Genomic DNA, 14,468 nt, shown 5'->3' on the forward strand with positions numbered 1-14,468 from the left:
GGGGACATTTACGTTTTCATTCACCTTCTCAGAGTGAATCCTCTAAACAGCTGTAATATTTTCTGAATGACTCCCACACACACTCGCTCTCTCTCTCTCTCTCTCTCTCTCTCTGTCTCTCTCTCTCTGTCTCTCTCTCTCTCAGATGCAAATCTGTTTTTTCCTTTTCATGTCATCTCGTTTTTTCACGTTCCCCCTGCTGCTCCCTCGGGCCATTCCATGGGAAAAGAAACTTTTCCTGCGGCCCTGAGAGGAATCCAGCTATTTTAGGAGAACACGTCACTGCTCTGAGCTGCAGCCCAGAAACTCTCCTTCTTTCCATCATCCGGAGCGGATCTGTTTCTCTGTACTTGTTGCACAGCGCGCAGTGTTTACCTTTTATTCAGAGACACGCTGCTTCTAAAGTCCTCGTATTTAAATCAGGAGAAGAGGAGTGAAGCTCTTTGTTTTCATGCACAGTTAGCTAACATGCCAGCAGCAGGCAGCGCGGAGACATGACGGATCCTGCAAGTCGTGCACAACTTGTGGAGCGGCTGAGCAGCGTGCAGGCTGGTGGGGAAACGTCAGCAGGCTTTCGTCTTGAAGCGGCTGCAGCGTGACATTGCAGAGAATCTTTGTGTCTCCATGTGTGTGTCATCTGTGGAGGGAAGGATGTGTGTAAGCAGGAGGACGGAGCTCTGAGCCACAGGTATTCCTCAGATCATCAATGAAAAACGACCATTTCGGGTTTTTTTGCATGAGAATCGCATGTTTTTGCACGACAGTCTCGCGCTTTCCACGTCTCCAAACGGCTCCATTCATAAATGCATGCTGATATCTGCAAACATCGCATCATATTTCATCATAAACAACAACTCCAGTCATAACCTTGAGCCTGTGCCACGCTGGAGACAACAGGTTCATTACGCACGACTCTTTCTGTGCACGCAAAGTCTAAAAATTCTTCAAAACATTTCCTCCTGAACTCGATGTTGTTCTGTGCGTGTGTTTATAAATACCTGGATCACGTTCATTATGAGCATACGTGCGTGCATGTGTGTGTGTGTGTTTTTGTTTCCCCTCAGTGAGAGAGCGTGCACACACGTCAGCTCGGGGAGGGCAAAGCCTGCTTAAGATGCAGTGAATGTGACAGCCGAGTCCAGACTACAGCAGGCAGCGCGTGGACGGGGAAAGGTGAGCGTGGAGGAGGTGGGGGGGCACGAAAATGCCAAAGGAACCAGCACACCCGGAGACGTGACGAAGACACACCGAGAAAAAAGAGGAGAGCACGCGGAGACACTCAGCTGGTTTCCAAATAGCGCGCGGGGGAGTCGGAGGGGGAGCAGAGAGGACTGAGGAGCGGGACGCGGCGCCCTTGTCTGGGGGGGAAAGATGACAGTGGTGCCCGGAGAGAACCTGGATGAGACTGTGGCACTGGCCGCGCTGTCCGCACAGGATGTGTACGACCCGGAGCGCGTGGAGAACCAGGAGTGCTGCGAGCGCGTGGTCATCAACATCTCCGGGCTGCGCTTCGAGACCCAGCTGAAGACGCTGGCCCAGTTCCCCTGCACGCTGCTGGGGGACCCGCGGAAGAGGATGCGCTTCTTCGACCCGCTGCGGAACGAGTACTTCTTCGACAGGAACAGACCCAGCTTCGATGCCATCCTCTACTACTACCAGTCCGGGGGGCGGCTCCGGAGACCCGTCAACGTGCCCGTGGACATCTTCATGGAGGAGATCAAATTCTACGAACTGGGGGAGGAGGTGATTGAGAATTTCAAGGAGGATGAGGGCTTCATTAAGGAGGAGGAGCGGCCGCTGCCTGAGAACGAGTTCCAGCGGCAGGTCTGGCTCCTGTTCGAGTACCCGGAGAGCTCCGGACCCGCCAGGGGGATCGCCATAGTCTCCGTGCTGGTCATCCTCATCTCCATCGTCATCTTCTGCCTGGAGACTTTACCGGAGTTCAGAGAAGAAGCCAGAACGTTTGACGAGCAGCTGGTGCTGAACGGAACCGCGCGCGCAAAGAAACCAAACCCGTTCACAGACCCGTTCTTCATCGTGGAGACGCTCTGCATCATCTGGTTCTCCTTCGAGCTGCTGGTCCGGTTCCTGGCCTGCCCCAGCAAGCCCGCGTTCTTCAAGAACATCATGAACACCATCGACATCGTGGCCATCATGCCCTACTTCATCACGCTGGGTCTGGAGCTCGCGGAGCACCAGGGGAACGGACAGCAGGCCATGTCTCTGGCCATCCTCAGGGTCATCCGCCTGGTCCGGGTCTTCCGGATCTTCAAGCTCTCCAGACACTCCAAGGGGCTGCAGATCCTCGGGAAGACCCTGCAGGCAAGCATGCGCGAGCTGGGACTGCTCATCTTCTTCCTCTTCATCGGAGTCATCCTCTTCTCCAGCGCGGTGTACTTCGCGGAGACGGACGACCCGGAGTCCGGCTTCAGCAGCATCCCAGACGCGTTCTGGTGGGCCGTGGTTTCCATGACAACGGTGGGCTACGGGGACATGTGCCCGGTCACCATCGGCGGGAAAATCGTGGGCTCTCTGTGCGCCATAGCCGGAGTGTTAACCATCGCGCTCCCGGTGCCAGTCATCGTCTCCAACTTCAACTACTTCTACCACCGGGAGACTGAGCACGAGGAGCAGTTCCAGTACACGCACGTGACCTGCGGCCAGCAGCAGCCGACGTTTGGAGAGTTCCAGAAGAGCGACAGCAAACCGAGTCTGTCCAAGTCCGAGTACCTGGGCAGCGAGGACGCGGACTCCATCAAGTACACCAACTGCAGCCCGCACAAAGCCTACACCGGGAAGCTCACCGATGTCTGAGTTCACCACAATTACGCATGAGTGGCGCGCGCTGAGGGGCTCTCTCAGTGCAACATCCCGCGCGCTGCTTTGAGCTCCTTATTTCTGCCATCAAAGGGTTTCTTTTAAAGTCACCACAGCGGACGGATTATACGAGAAGTCACCTTCTGTCAGCCTGAAACTGTCTTCCATTACGCACGAGACGAGGCGGGAAAGCTTAGACATGATCAGCGTGTTGTAGCACTTTATTGTTGTTCATGTCGCTCTTAGTAAATAATGAAGTCATTTATTGCCCGAATGATGCAGGTTTAACGTTTACATTTGCTTTGGACACCAGGACCAATTCATTCTAAATTTACACACTGATGCAGGAGGCACATGGAGGCTGTTGTTGTTATGGTCACACACACACACACACACACACACACACACACACACACACACACACACACACACACACACACACACACACACACACACACACACACACACACGCGCGTGCACCTGTTATTTCACACTCGGTCTCAGATGATGCGCAGCCGGCTGGATGAATCCTAAAATAAACGCTTCTGATGCCAGATTTGATTTTAACCTTCAGGCTTCATCACGAGCAGCCTGTGAGGCAGGACTGAGGGCGCGCGCTGCCCGCTGCTGACGGGCAGTTTAACCGTTCAGGCCGCAGGAGGTGAAACCCTCCACAGCAGCCTGCTCGGAAACACATTATGAAATCACAAGCAGCTTTTCCCAAACCAAGAGCGCCCCCCTGTGGCCGAACCGAGGCCCTGCATCTCTTCCGAGGATGCAGTTTCTATAGCAACCTTCCAGACTTTTCTGTATTGTCTGACACAGGAGTGAAAAAAGAAGCTGCAGAGACGAGGCCAGAAAACCACCATGTTGTGGAAGCCTCCATGTTGTTTGATTCACCAGCCGAGTCTGACGCATCATTTAAACCTCTGACAGGAAATCTGATCAGATATATCAGAGACAGAATATTTACAGGTGTTTGACCTGTTGTCCACGCACCTTAGTCACACAGAGAATATGACCCATTAAATTGTTCTAACTGGCTGCAAACACATTATTCTAATGATCGGTTATTTCTGGATGCTAAATATCCGTCACAAGTTCCCAGAGATCAAACTGAGCGTCTGACGCTGTAAATCAGGAAAACACAAAATGATTGATTATGAGAAAAGAAGGAAAACCAGTTTGTGATGAAATATTTTATGTTTTAGACGTCAGTGACACCAATATCAGGCAGACAGGTCGCAGGTGTCAGACACATAAACAAATATTTTACACTTAAATGTTGTGAAAATGTTATATTTTCATGTTAATGTTTAATTTCCTGATGAAAAAAGACATTAAAGTACTGAACAGATGGAAACCGATAGAACAAAATCAGTTCATAAATCACATTAATTGATTAATATTTTAGCTCTCGCCCGGATAATTTCCAACCAAACGACTTTAATGAATCGCACAGTGAGAGCAGGTCAGCTGGTGTGTTTAAGTCTCCATTACTCGTCATTAAAGCACCTTAAATCATCTGGACTCCAGGGACGAATCCTTCAACCAAACCTCATGGAAAAAAAGAGGATTTTAACAAACTGAGGGAATAAGAGACGTGCAGGAGACACGCTCAGCGTCCTGTTTGTTGGATTATTCACTGATGGACTGACGGAGTTCAACTGCTGAGTCATCGACGCACTGACAGATGGACCAACGGATCCATGGCGGCGCGGGCCCGGTCACACAGAGAGGTGAGTAAAACCTGCAGCTTCATATACAAGACAGTGTTCATCCTAACTGTGTCGAGCTTCCAGTTGATAATCAGTGTTTGTCTTCTCAGTAGTGAGAGACGTTTCTTCCTGTGGGTGTCGGAAACATGAAGCTGCATTTAAAGAATATTAGAAGAAGTTGATTTTCCACAAAGTTTGCAGAAATGTGTTGATTTAAAGCTGCATTCATCGATTGTCGTCCACTAGGGGGCAGCAGAACAAGCTGAAAACAGTTACATACACGGACATGTTCGTAATAAAGCCTGATCAATTTATCGGGCACAAATAAATCTAAGAATAAAAACCATGTGAGCCGATGTTACTGGTGTCATTTTGACACATGTGCGTCTGCTCAGAAACAGAGTCACCGTGTCACCGTGTCACCCCCGTGTGATTAAAGAACCTGTAACAGTTCGTTTCCACACGATGACCTTGAGGCCTTTTGACCCTCATCCAGGTTTTTAGCCGTTTCTGAGGCTGTTCCAGTGACAGGCCGCAAAGCGGCCTTCATGGTGTGTAAAGAACAGGATGTTATTGATCTAATAAGAGAAAGAAATCACCAGTAAACTAGAACAACACCTTTTATTTGCCTCTTCTTAGTGCAGCTCTGTGTGTAGATTATAAAACTTCCTTCTAAAGCTTCATGTAAAACACAAGAGAACAGAACTTCCCTTCCCCTCCACTATGTAGTGTAAAATGTAAGATGAGAACATTTAGATGCTGCTGACACATTAACTGACTGTGTAACCGGTGCAGCAGTACCGCTGTGAGCCTGCAGGTGGCAGCAGCTGCTGCAGAAAGTCTGATGTGCAGCTGTGAGGAGACACCACAGCTGGACAGACTGATCCTCTCAGCTGCCGTGAGACGGCCTTCCACTTCACCGTCAGCCTTTAATTGTCTTATACAATAAAGGGTTAAAAGTGTGTGGACGCCCTGTTTAACCTTTGACCTCTGGCTGTGTGTTAATGAGCTCCTGTGTTTGGTTGGGTTTGTTCAGGCTGATGTTAAAGCTGTCAGGTGAGCTCAGGTGGTCTGTGTCTGGTCCCAGCTGGACTCTGTGTGTCTGTGACAGAGAAGCAAAGCGAGCGCAGGATGTTTTTACTCTCACCTGAGCAGACGAACAACTGTTCAATCTATAATCAGTCATACGATCGTCTGCACACACGTGCAGCTCAAACTCACAGAGCACAAACAAACGTTTTGCACACTGTTGTTTCATTGGAGCTTTTGTGAGCTGCAGCAGCTTTTATAACTTCAGACCAGCTGCTGTGAGTGACACTTACGACCACTGACACAGGTGATCACAGGTGCCTGGTTCAGCGTACAGACCGACAGACACTCTGTGACAGACAGAACTGAAGCCTCCTTTGTTGGAGGTGAGAGTTTCCAGCATCACCGTGTTCATTAGGAATCAGTTCATTGATGTTAGCACGATTAGCGCTAACTCTCCAGTTGGAGCCACTGAACCAGCAGCAGACGTAGATCACCTGTTCAAATATTTAATCTGTAACTTCCACCAATAACCACAATGTAAGAAAGGTGACCTCTGTGTTGCAAACTTTGGCAGTTGCAGGTTTTACATGTTAGCTAGCAGTGTTTACAGGATATGTAGCCTAGCATGTTTTGCTAACTGGATCTTTGTACTTCCTGTCGGAGCTCGTGTGAGACCGTCAGAGCTCCTGCAGCCGCAGGACGGCTGGTGTCAGCATGCAGACAGTCAGCTGTTTGTTTGTTGGTTGTGTCCTCGGCTCCAGCAGAGTGTGAAGGTGATGTGGAGGAAAATAAACTCAGATTTGTGTAACGACAGGCCGCTCCTCGTCCTCCTCCACCTCACATCCACCATGTTGGCTTACATAACGCAGCAGCTCATGTCAGCCTGAACGCAGGAGACATGACAGCTCCAACAGCATCGTGCTAACTGACCGTGTCCCCCCTGGGAGGCTTTTTGGTCAAAATCTCTTCCTGTGAAGTCCCTCCGCCTCCCCCCGCCTCCTCCCCCTCCTGTCCTGCGTGTCCTCTCTGAACATATGCGGGCGGTGCAGGCGGAGGTAAACAGGTTTCCCCTTGGATGACACTGCTGCTGTTGACGGGGCAGAGTTACACTCTGACAGCTATTGTTAGCGTCTTTGTCACCGCTGAGGGAATCTGTCCTGAAGCCTCGAGTGGCCTGCAGTGAGTTACACCAACCCCCCCACCCGACATCCACCCAGCCCACTCCTTTTTCCACTTCATGAAAGACAAACAGGCGCAGACTGAAACAGCAGCGTGGAGGTAAAGATGGAGGACACAGCAGAGAGAGGGAGAGGAGTTAGCTAACATTCTTCTTGGTGCAGACGGTCACCTGAGGGACAAAGATCGAAGCTGCAGGTCCGCTGCTTTTTGTTTTTAAAAGCTGCCAGCGATCAAACGGATCACCTGCTGTTACAGACGCTGCGGAGCTTTTAATCAAATCACAGGATTCTCTCGGCGGTCCCTGAAATACGGACGTTTAAGTTGTTTATGCAAGTAACTTATTACGACTCGTGTTTACGTTTGTGGGTGTTTCAGCGTCGCGTGTGAAACTGTTGTTTATATAAAGTCACTTCATGATATCAAGTAATATGAGCCTCTTTCACACCGCCAGCTCAAGGCGCGATTATTACGCCTCTGAGCCGGCGTCGGAGGTAACATCAGAGGAGGCGGAGCAGCGCTGTGTGTGTGTGTGCGTGTGTGCGTGTGTGCGTGCGTGCGTGTGTGTGTGTGTGTGTGTGTGTGGGAATCTCGAGCTTTTAATTTTTTAATTTTGTATTTTTTTGGCCTCTCATTGAGAGGACAGCGGATAGTGTTGGAAACAGGAAGAGAGTAGGGATGAAGGGCCGAGGGTGGGAGTTGAACCCGGGCCGCCACATCGAGGACTACAGCCTCTGTATGTGGCCGCCGATTTAACTGCTGAGCTAAACTGGCGACGAGCTCGAGCGCTTTGTTCGCACCTCGTGCATGTTTTGCTTCTGCAACGCCGGAACGCTGTAAAAACACACACTGGGGCGGCTTCACGCCGGCGTCAGAGTGTGTTTCTGTGTAAGAGGACAATAACTCCGACAGTCTGTTCAGAACTTACTGAGTTGTTTATGTACTTTGCTTTCTAGCTGACCTCTGTCGCTCGCCGTACACAGACACTTTTGAGGAATATGATTTCAACCCGACGAATCATTTTTACCCCAAACCATCAACTTTTTCTCAATGTAATCAGACCACAACTTTTTAATGAACAAAAATAATACATTTCGTCCCTAAAATGTCAGATGAGTGAGCGTATCTTCATTAAGCTGAATGCAGTGTGACGTCATGAAGAGTCCAAACCAAAGATTTAAAGTTCAACGTGACACAGACCAAAGAAAAGCAGCAAATCATCACGTTTGTGTTCGATAACAAACATTGATCATTGCATTGACTTAAATAAAGTTCTGTTTCCATTTAAACAGTGTTGAGTAGTTCAAGTCCGACTCATTGTTCCTTCTTTTCCTCCTGCAGGCAGCTGAATCAAACTGCCGATACATCAACAGATTATTCAAATAGATCAATTATTTTATTTCACTTAAATCAAGTTAAAAGTTGTCAGTGACATTTTAATGTATCATCGGTCTGTATCCAGACTTCAGCCACACAGGAGCTGCAGACGCGTCCATTCACTGCTGATTGATTCCTGAACATGTGAAGAGAAGCTGTGATTGATTTACAGCACAGACGAGTAATAAATGAGTATTTTAAACCGTCTGTTATGAACACGACCTGTCAGTTCGGTCTCTCCCTGCAGCTCCATGTGAGCCGCTCGCTCAGGTCAGAGGTCGGCGTTATTTAAAGACTCTGATGTCACTCACACTGGATGAATTACAGTCACGAGACCTTGACCAACACGGCAGTAAACCATCAGTGACAGCAGCTGCTGGGCTGCGGTCGCCATGGAGACGGGATCACAACATCCACCCACACACACACACACACACACACACACACACACACACACACACACACACACACACACACACACACACACAACATCGCGCTGCAGAAGAAGCTGTTTGTGGTTGTGATTCAGGAGGAGGAAGTTTTTGCTCCTTGGTCGTGTTCAGGAGTTTTAAGTCGTCACGTTTGTACGTGACAAAGCAGACGTGTCGCGCTGACCGAGTCGTTCTTCATGAAAAGAGTTGGAACCTTTAAATAAATTAAAGAGTTATTTTCAGATTAGACTTGAGTCTAAATCAAACATGCCACCTTTGTTCCTTCAACCAGCAGGAGGAGCTGTAGCCTCCAGCTGTGCAGATTAGACTGTTAGATTGTTAAGCGGCATGGTGGTGCAGTGGCTGGAAACTGCAACTCTCAGGTTCCTGGTTCGAATCCCTGTTCAGCCGTAGAGGGCCTTTCAGTGTGGAGTCTGCATGTTCTCCCCGTGCACGCGCAGCTTCCCTCCGGGTACTCCGGCTTCCTCCCACAGGCCAAACACATGCTCGTTAGACAACCTTTCTCGCTCACATTCACACCTACGGGCAGTTTACAGTCACCACTGAGCCTGTCACTGTGTGTCAGCGCTCTCGCCCAATGACCAGGGTACGCTGTGTTATGATGGAAGTGAAAGTTTCTGTGTGGCAAAGGAACGAACGCCTCCTCGAGTCAGAACAACAACAACAACTGCAAAGAGCCGTTTGTTGCTTCTTCATTACGTCGCAGTTTTTCTCCTCACATCTAAAAATAGACTCATGAATTAATGTAGGAGAGTGATGTCACTGTGAGTGTGTTAGATACCGGCTGCAGGCTGTTAGGGGACACTGTTTTATCATCCACAGCTTTAAGACTCCAACGTGTTGATCTGAATCTGATCAATGATCAGGGTCAGCTTCTGATCACACCAGGTCTGTTCAGGTCGTCTGAAGGGGCTCATGTCCCGTTAAGATCTGGTTAACGACAGGAGAGGTCCGAGTCAGGGTCAAGACTGGGTTTAAATAAAGCAGATCCAAGGTCAGGGACAGGTCAGATTTAGGTCGAGTTTAGGTTCAGATTAAAACCAGGTTAGGTTCAGGTCAAGGTCTGGTCAGGATCAGGCGCTCTGTGGAGCCGATCAGCCTGTTTGATCTGTTAACTACCCTCCGGCTGTGGACGATGTGTGATGGTTTGATGGAGGCTTCAGAGCTCAGCAGGTTCACGTCGTCTTGACCATCAAATGTGTCTTTAACAATCCGTCATCAGATTCAGAGCGTTGACATAAATGAAACGTGCCGCTTCCTGTTTCTGTGACTTTGTTGATAAACACTTGATCTCCTCTGACTTCCTCTTCCTGGAGAACCGTCTATTTTTGGCGGCTTCTACATGGAAAATGTGCAGCCATGCCTGAAGCTGCCAGCTGATAATACCTTGAACCTGCTGGAGTGAAGCGAAGCTCGACAAAGTGCAGCGAGCACATTTTCACTGGAATATTTTACAACCGACGTGCAGCGCACAGCTGCTCTGACGGCTCCTGCTTCTGGTCCACATCACCGTCTGCTCGGCTGTCTTTCTGCCGCTCATCACTTCCTGTCTGCAGGTTTTTATTTGTGTCGTCTGTGGCTGCAGAAAGATTCCCACCAGTGTCCAAAACTGGGATTAAACTGGGTCAGCGGAGAGATTAAATCCTCCTGTGGCCCCGGAGGGTTTAATCTCAGAGGGCCCCAGCTGGTAGCAGCACAGCCTGTCACAGGTAAACAGGGATTCCTGGTTCAGCGCTGCTTTCTTCATTACATAACCTCGTCTTTAAAGTATTCATGTGCATAGAGAAGGAGAGGACGGAGCTGTTTAATGATTTCTGCCTCCCAACAATCTGAACACCTTCTTTTAGATGAACGCCGACAGGATGAAAAGTGAAAGCAAGGTTCAGGAGTTCTTCTCAACAAATGAGCTGATGTGAGGGTGGAAACACAGACATATATTAAATGAATCAGTCAGTGCTCCCCGCTGACGTGTCCCAGGGTCTGCAGGACGGATATCCATCTGTTGATACGTTTATATATTTTGTTTTGTTTGCACGTCTCCACGTGAACTGTCGTCTCCCCAGGCGTCCGGCTCAGGCGGACCCTCTGGTGTTTGCTCGATGTGGTCGGTCGGTGTCTTCAGCTCGGCCTCGGCGTGTAACAGCTCGCTGCTCTCTGTGTGCGCGGTCAGGACGGAACAAACAGGAAGTGATGGCTGCTGGTTCGTCCTGTCCTTGGCTCTGCTTCCTCAGCATGTGACTGTAGGGATGGAGATGGCCCGGAGTGTGTGTGTGTGTGTGTGTGTGTGTGTGTGTGTGTGTGTGTGTGTGTGTGTGTGTGATTTCTTCACTTTGTTACGAGAAGAAAAAATATGCTCAAGAGTTTTAAACAAATCAACACAGTTTCAAATCAAATCAGGAAACTTTATTGATCCAACGAGCAGCGTGCACATATAAACTGAAAAACACAGAGCGACAGACGGGCGACAAAAAGGTATAAAAGGAGAAATCAAGCTAAATATATGATCAATAAATGGACTGATAAATAAATGAAATAGATAACCTGATGAAAGGATCAGTCAGTTTTAGTGCTGTGCGTCCCGACACAAACAGAGAGTTTACTTGGACTCACTTGTGGTCACTCGGTTTTCACCCGTGTTTCATCCTTGTTTGTCTCTTTCTGTCCACTTTGTAATAAATCTTCTCTTTTCCTTCCCCAGGTATAAACCGACGACCTGCTTCTCCACCTGGCTTCCCCGTCACGTCGCTCCATCAAACCCACAGTGTGCGTCGTCCCTGCGTCCCCGTCCCTCCTCCTCCTCTTCTTCCTGTGATGAAGGTGAATTAAAACTCTGGATACAAACTCTGACACTCATAGGACACACGCAGCTATGAGACGCCTTTCCATTACAAGAGGACATCCTGACTGATTTTTGCACGGCGCTTCAGAAGGACTCGGAGGTACGACAAACGTTACTTGAATCATCTGAACACAAATATTTATGTCTGCTGGCTAACGGAGTCCAACGTGTGTCCGGCTCGATGTTTCCTGGGAGGCTGCTCCTCTTACTGTAGAGAAAAAGAAGCTGTAGGTCCGTCTGTATGTTGCATATCATAGTCAAACCAAATCATATACTGCATGCGTGGAAAGTAGAGCATGTGAACAGGAGAAGTTTGTGTTTCGGCTCAAACGCAGCAGCGCTAATCTGAAACGTGGGAACAACAACAGCAGCTCATCTGTGTCGCGTTCTGTTTGACGTTAAATCTCTATTTTTTAAGGTGTCATGCTGTTTTATACGAGAGGGAAGGGTTAACCTCGTGAATTATTTTGTAGATTTTTAACATTTTTGCTAACGTGTTTTTCTTTTTTATCATGTTTTTTATTTTATTTCTGCCTTTGTGAAAACAAAGCAGCTCAGCGGGCAGCTCGGGGGAAACGTCTGCCTGCCAAGAACTCTTTGAAGACAAGCCGGCCCTCTGAATGTCTGAGAGGAGCGAGGAGTTTAAATGCATTCAGCGCAGACGTTTGACTTTCTTTGGATGATTTTGAATGTTTCCGGTTGTGTTTGGGTTTTGATCAAAATGCTGTATATCTGTTCGAACATCTACCTCAGTGTCCGCTCATTTACCACAGAAGCTTTAACACCTGGAGACGTCCGTGTCCCTGCGTTACCTGAACACTGTCGTCACACCTGGATTTAACTTCCCTAATTATCTGGTGCAATTAAATAAACACAAACTGCCATTTAATAACGTAGAGAAGTGAAACTGTTAAAGATGCTCGAGGACAACGAGAGAACGCCAGAATAACTGATTAAATAATGAAAAGTCATCCAGACTGATGACAGCGAATCAGCTTCGAGCCTGACATCGTGATTCTTTTGCACTTTTTATTAATTTATTTGTGAAATTGTTTGAAAGAGATCAATAACGAGTGTGACTGTTGTTGAGTGTCTGTTGATTTAAGGGCAATAAAGTTCTGCAGAGGTTTCCTGCTGTCGAATAACGAGATGTGTCGGCCGCTCTTAAAAACATAAAGAAATATAAAGCGAGTTTCTGTCAGACCAGTCCTGAGCGTGAAGTTTAATAACTGACGGCAAAAACAGGAAGAATGTGAAGAAAGTTCAAAGACTCCAGGTGTCAATTCAATCTCAGTGCAGACAGCAGAAAGTTAGCTCCAGGCTGTGTTTAGCCTAGCTTAGCACAAAGACTGGAAACAGGGGGAAACTGCTAACCTAAAAAACAACTTCCAACAACTCAAATCTGTCTGATATAGCCTAAAACTGTGTTAGCATCCGTTAGCACAGGAGCTATGTGGTGTAAACAAAGGCAGTGATAACATACACCTAAGAAATGTTTTGCTAGCTTAGCACAAAGCCTGGATGAAGAGGAAACAGCTATCCAATGTAGCCACAAAACAGCTAGCATAAAAACTGTACGTTTGGGTGTTTAAGCTAGGTGTTGTGGAACAAAGTGATCCAGCATTATGCTAGCTGTATGTGGCTAGCTTGAGTTAGCTGAGTTTACACAACATTGGCAGAATAAATAGAACCGGAAAAACCTCCTATTGGAAAGGTTTGTACCCTCCACTGCTAGCCTTGTAGTCACACCATTTAATAGCATATGTTAGCTAGGCTACGTTTGCTAAGGCTTCACTTTTGTAGCTGTGACAAATTCCACGGTACGACGCACAGCTCAACTCTGTGATATCAACAAAGACTGAGAGCAAGAAGAGGGAAACTGCTAGCATAAGTTATTTCTTGGATAGTTAGCATTCAAGCTCCTCATCCACCAACAGCTGTAAGCATGGTGTCCTCATGAGGGGCCTGTTGTTAGCTTGATCTTTTCTCTACAAGCTAGTAAGCTAGCAAGATCATTTTTATTCCTACAACATGAAGCAACAAGAAAGAAGCTTGTTTATTGATTTCACTCTTTATGTGCTAAGCTAGCAGCTCTAAGCTAACCTAAACACATCCTGGAACAAAACTGAAACTTTTCCCAAAACGTTGAACTCATCATCTTCGTCACTGAACTTTGGTACCAGTCTGATAAACTTCCTGTCCATCACCCCGACGTGAACTCTGCAGTTTGGTCTTGTTGTAATTGTGCTTCGCTTCGACATAAAAACAGCCGGCGGTGTTTTCTGTGTGACAGAGTCACTGATGAGCTGTGACGAGGCATTAAGTGGTGATGATTAATGTACTCTGCATACTGTGCAACAATAATAATACAGTAGCTCCCTCATGAGAGCGGCAGCGTCCTCTGACTCCCGTCCGCCCGCTCAGACCTCCATCACTTGATGTTCACAACATGTAACACACATGGCGTGCTGGAGGACGCGCGCGTGCTTCATCGTCAGCTGCAGAGTTCGGCTCAGTCGCTCAATCGTCTCATTTCATGCACAATAAGAGAAAGCAATAGTGTGAGTGTTTCTGTGCTCGGGGATCTTCAGGGTGGAAGCCTTTTAAGTTCTGTTTTTTATTTCTAATTATTGTTGCCATGATTATTTTGACAATCTTCAATTGTGATCTATTTTTATAAAATAAATCTTTGATCCTGATCAGCTTCGATCTGCATGTGTTCGATGAGGCACATGCAGATGTGTCATCTTCTGTTTCTTGTTTGCCCGCCATCAACATTTCAACATGAGGGATTTCAACTGTGTGTGTGTGTGTGTGTGTGTGTGTGTGTGTGTGTGTGTGTGTGTGTGCGCGTGTGCGTGTGTGTGTGCGCGTGTGCGTGTGCGTGCGCGTGTGCGTGCGTGTGTGTGCGCGTGTGTGTGCGTGTGTGTGTGTGCGTGTGTGTGTGTGCGCGTGTGCGTGCGCGTGTGTGTTGGGATCAATGGCATCACATTATACGTTCATCCATCCTGTGGTCGCTCTCTGGAGACAAAGACGGATCTTTAAGGTCCATTTTAA

The 14,468-nt window shown here is 47.9% G+C and overlaps 1 protein-coding gene across 2 annotated transcripts; it reads left to right on the forward strand.

Moving 5' to 3' along the window:
* Positions 1-584: 584 nt before the first annotated feature.
* On the forward strand, positions 585-14,110 carry LOC138599379 (shaker-related potassium channel tsha2-like). 2 transcript variants are annotated; one of them, XM_069671026.1, is made up of 4 exons: positions 585-688; positions 1,065-4,556; positions 11,271-11,511; positions 11,965-14,110. In XM_069671026.1, exon 2 carries the CDS (start codon positions 1,372-1,374, stop codon positions 2,812-2,814), a length of 1,443 nt encoding a protein of 480 aa, XP_069527127.1. In that variant the 5' UTR covers positions 585-688; positions 1,065-1,371; the 3' UTR covers positions 2,815-4,556; positions 11,271-11,511; positions 11,965-14,110. The 2 variants fall into 2 exon arrangements, with proteins under 2 accessions (XP_069527127.1, XP_069527126.1); XM_069671025.1 differs by having other exon boundaries at positions 11,271-14,110.
* The last annotated feature ends 358 nt before the right edge of the window (positions 14,111-14,468 follow it).

Source organism: Semicossyphus pulcher, unplaced genomic scaffold (genome assembly GCF_022749685.1).
Source record: "Semicossyphus pulcher isolate SPU_LCO1_2020_fin unplaced genomic scaffold, fSemPul1.0.p SCAF_20, whole genome shotgun sequence".
Taxonomy (NCBI): Eukaryota; Metazoa; Chordata; class Actinopteri; order Labriformes; family Labridae; genus Semicossyphus; species Semicossyphus pulcher.